This window comes from Oncorhynchus clarkii, chromosome 13 (genome assembly GCF_045791955.1).
Source record: "Oncorhynchus clarkii lewisi isolate Uvic-CL-2024 chromosome 13, UVic_Ocla_1.0, whole genome shotgun sequence".
Taxonomy (NCBI): domain Eukaryota; kingdom Metazoa; phylum Chordata; class Actinopteri; order Salmoniformes; family Salmonidae; genus Oncorhynchus; species Oncorhynchus clarkii.
In genome coordinates, this window is record NC_092159.1 from 66143069 (window position 1) to 66145663 (window position 2595).

General features: G+C 43.9%; 1 protein-coding gene across 1 annotated transcript in view; it reads left to right on the forward strand.

Annotated features, from left to right (window-relative positions):
• The window catches only part of LOC139423632 (DNA topoisomerase 3-alpha-like), a 52590-nt gene that overhangs the window by 20122 nt on the left and 29873 nt on the right, over positions 1 to 2595 (forward strand). The window contains exon 11 of the mRNA XM_071175218.1: positions 1208 to 1418. Within this exon, the coding sequence (XP_071031319.1) occupies positions 1208 to 1418 (211 nt within the window). The remainder of the gene's footprint in view (positions 1 to 1207; positions 1419 to 2595) is intronic.

Here is a 2595-nt window from a genome sequence, read left to right on the forward strand (position 1 = left end):
GTGTCGCAGGTCTGGAGGACGTTAGTGGAGGACGTTAGTGTCGCAAGTCTGGAGGACGTTAGTGTCGCAGGTCTGGAGGACGCTAGTGTCGCAAGTCTGGAGGACGTTAGTTTCGCAGGTCCGGAGGACGCTAGTGTCGCAGGTCTGGAGGACGTTAGTGTCGCAGGTCTGGAGGACGTTAGTGTCGCAGGTCTGGAGGACATTAGTGGAGGACGTTAGTGTCGCAGGTCTGGAGGACGTTAGTGTCGCAGGTCTGGAGGACGTTAGTGTCGCATGTCCGGAGGACGTTAGTGTCACAAGTCTGGAGGACGTTAGTGTCGCAGGTCTGGAGGACGTTAGTGTCGCAAGTCTGGAGGACGTTAGTGTCGCAGGTCCGGAGGACGCTAGTGTCGCAGGTCTGGAGGACGTTAGTGGAGGACGTTAGTGGAGGACATTAGTGTCGCAAGTCTGGAGGACGTTAGTGTCGCAGGTCTGGAGGACGTTAGTGTCGCAGGTCTGGAGGACATTAGTGTCGCAGGTCTGGAGGACGTTAGTGGAGGACATTAGTGTCGCAAGTCCGGAGGACGCTAGTGTCGCAGGTCTGGAGGACGCTAGTGTCGCAGGTCTGGAGGACGTTAGTGTCGCAGGTCTGGAGGACGTTAGTGGAGGACATTAGTGGAGGACGTTAGTGGAGGACATTAGTGGAGGACGTTAGTGTCGCAGGTCTGGAGGACGTTAGTGGAGGACGTTAGTGGAGGACGTTAGTAGAGCAGGTCCGGAGGACGTTAGTGTCGCAGGTCTGGGGGACGTTATTGTCGCAAGTCCGGAGGATGTTAGTGTCGCAGGTCTGGAGGGCGTTAGTGGAGGATAGTGCATTTGAATGGGAGAGCTGGCATTCAGCGTTGGTACTCTGGTAAGCTACTGCCACTTGGTCAGTTCCCCAGGCTTTTAATCAACTTTCTGTTAACCAGGCCCCCAGGCTTTTATACATCTTTCTGTTAACCAGTTCCCCAGGCTTTTAATCATCTTTCTGTTAACAAGGCCCCCAGGCTTTTAATCATCTTTCTGTTAACAAGTTCCCCAGGCTTTTAATCATCTTTCTGGTAACCAGGCCCCCAGGCTTTTGGGAACTAGGAGAGTGAAACCTGGGTGTCCCAGGATTGCCTGTGAAGGCCCCCCTCATCAGTTGTAGAGGTGTGTGGTAATATTTTCATCTCTGTGTGTTTAGGTTAATCAGTTATCCGCGTACAGAGACCAACCTGTTTCCTAAGGACCTGGCCCTGGGCCCCTTGGTGGAGCATCAGACACACAGCCCCTCCTGGGGGGCCTTCGCTAGGGGGGTGATGGAGCAGCCAGGGGGACCCAACCCACGGCAGGGCACCAAGACAGATCAGGCTCATCCCCCTATACACCCCATCAAGTACACCAACACACTACAGGTATATATATATACACACCAAGTACACCAACACACTACAGGTATATATATATATATACCAAGTACACCAACACACTACAGGTATATATATATATATATACACCAAGTACACCAACACACTACAGGTATATATATATATATATACACCAAGTACACCAACACACTACAGGTATATATATATATACACACCAAGTACACCAACACACTACAGGTATATATATATATATATACACCAAGTACACCAACACACTACAGGTATATATATATACACCAAGTACACCAACACACTACAGGTATATATATATATATATATATACACACCAAGTACACCAACACACTACAGGTATATATATATATATACACCAAGTACACCAACACACTACAGGTATATATATATATATACACACCAAGTACACCAACACACTACAGGTATATATATATATATATACACCAAGTACAGGTATATATATATATACACCAAGTACACCAACACACTACAGGTATATATATATATATACACCAAGTACACCAACACACTACAGGTATATATATATATATATATACACCAAGTACACCAACACACTACAGGTATATATATATATATATATACACCAAGTACACCAACACACTACAGGTATATATATATATATACACCAAGTACACCAACACACTACAGGTATATATATATATATACACCAAGTACACCAACACACTACAGGTATATATATATATATACACCAAGTACACCAACACACTACAGGTATATATATATACACCAAGTACACCAACACACTACAGGTATATATATATATATATACACCAAGTACACCAACACACTACAGGTATATATATATATATATATATATATACACCAAGTACACCAACACACTACAGGTATATATATATATATATACACCAAGTACACCAACACACTACAGGTATATATATATACACCAAGTACACCAACACACTACAGGTATATATATATATATACACCAAGTACACCAACACACTACAGGTATATATATATATATACACCAAGTACACCAACACACTACAGGTGTGTGTATATATATAATATATATATCAAGTACACCAACACTACAGGTATACAGTACACCTTAGCCAAATACATTTAAACTCAGTTTTTCACAATTCCTGACCATGTGGTCCCATGG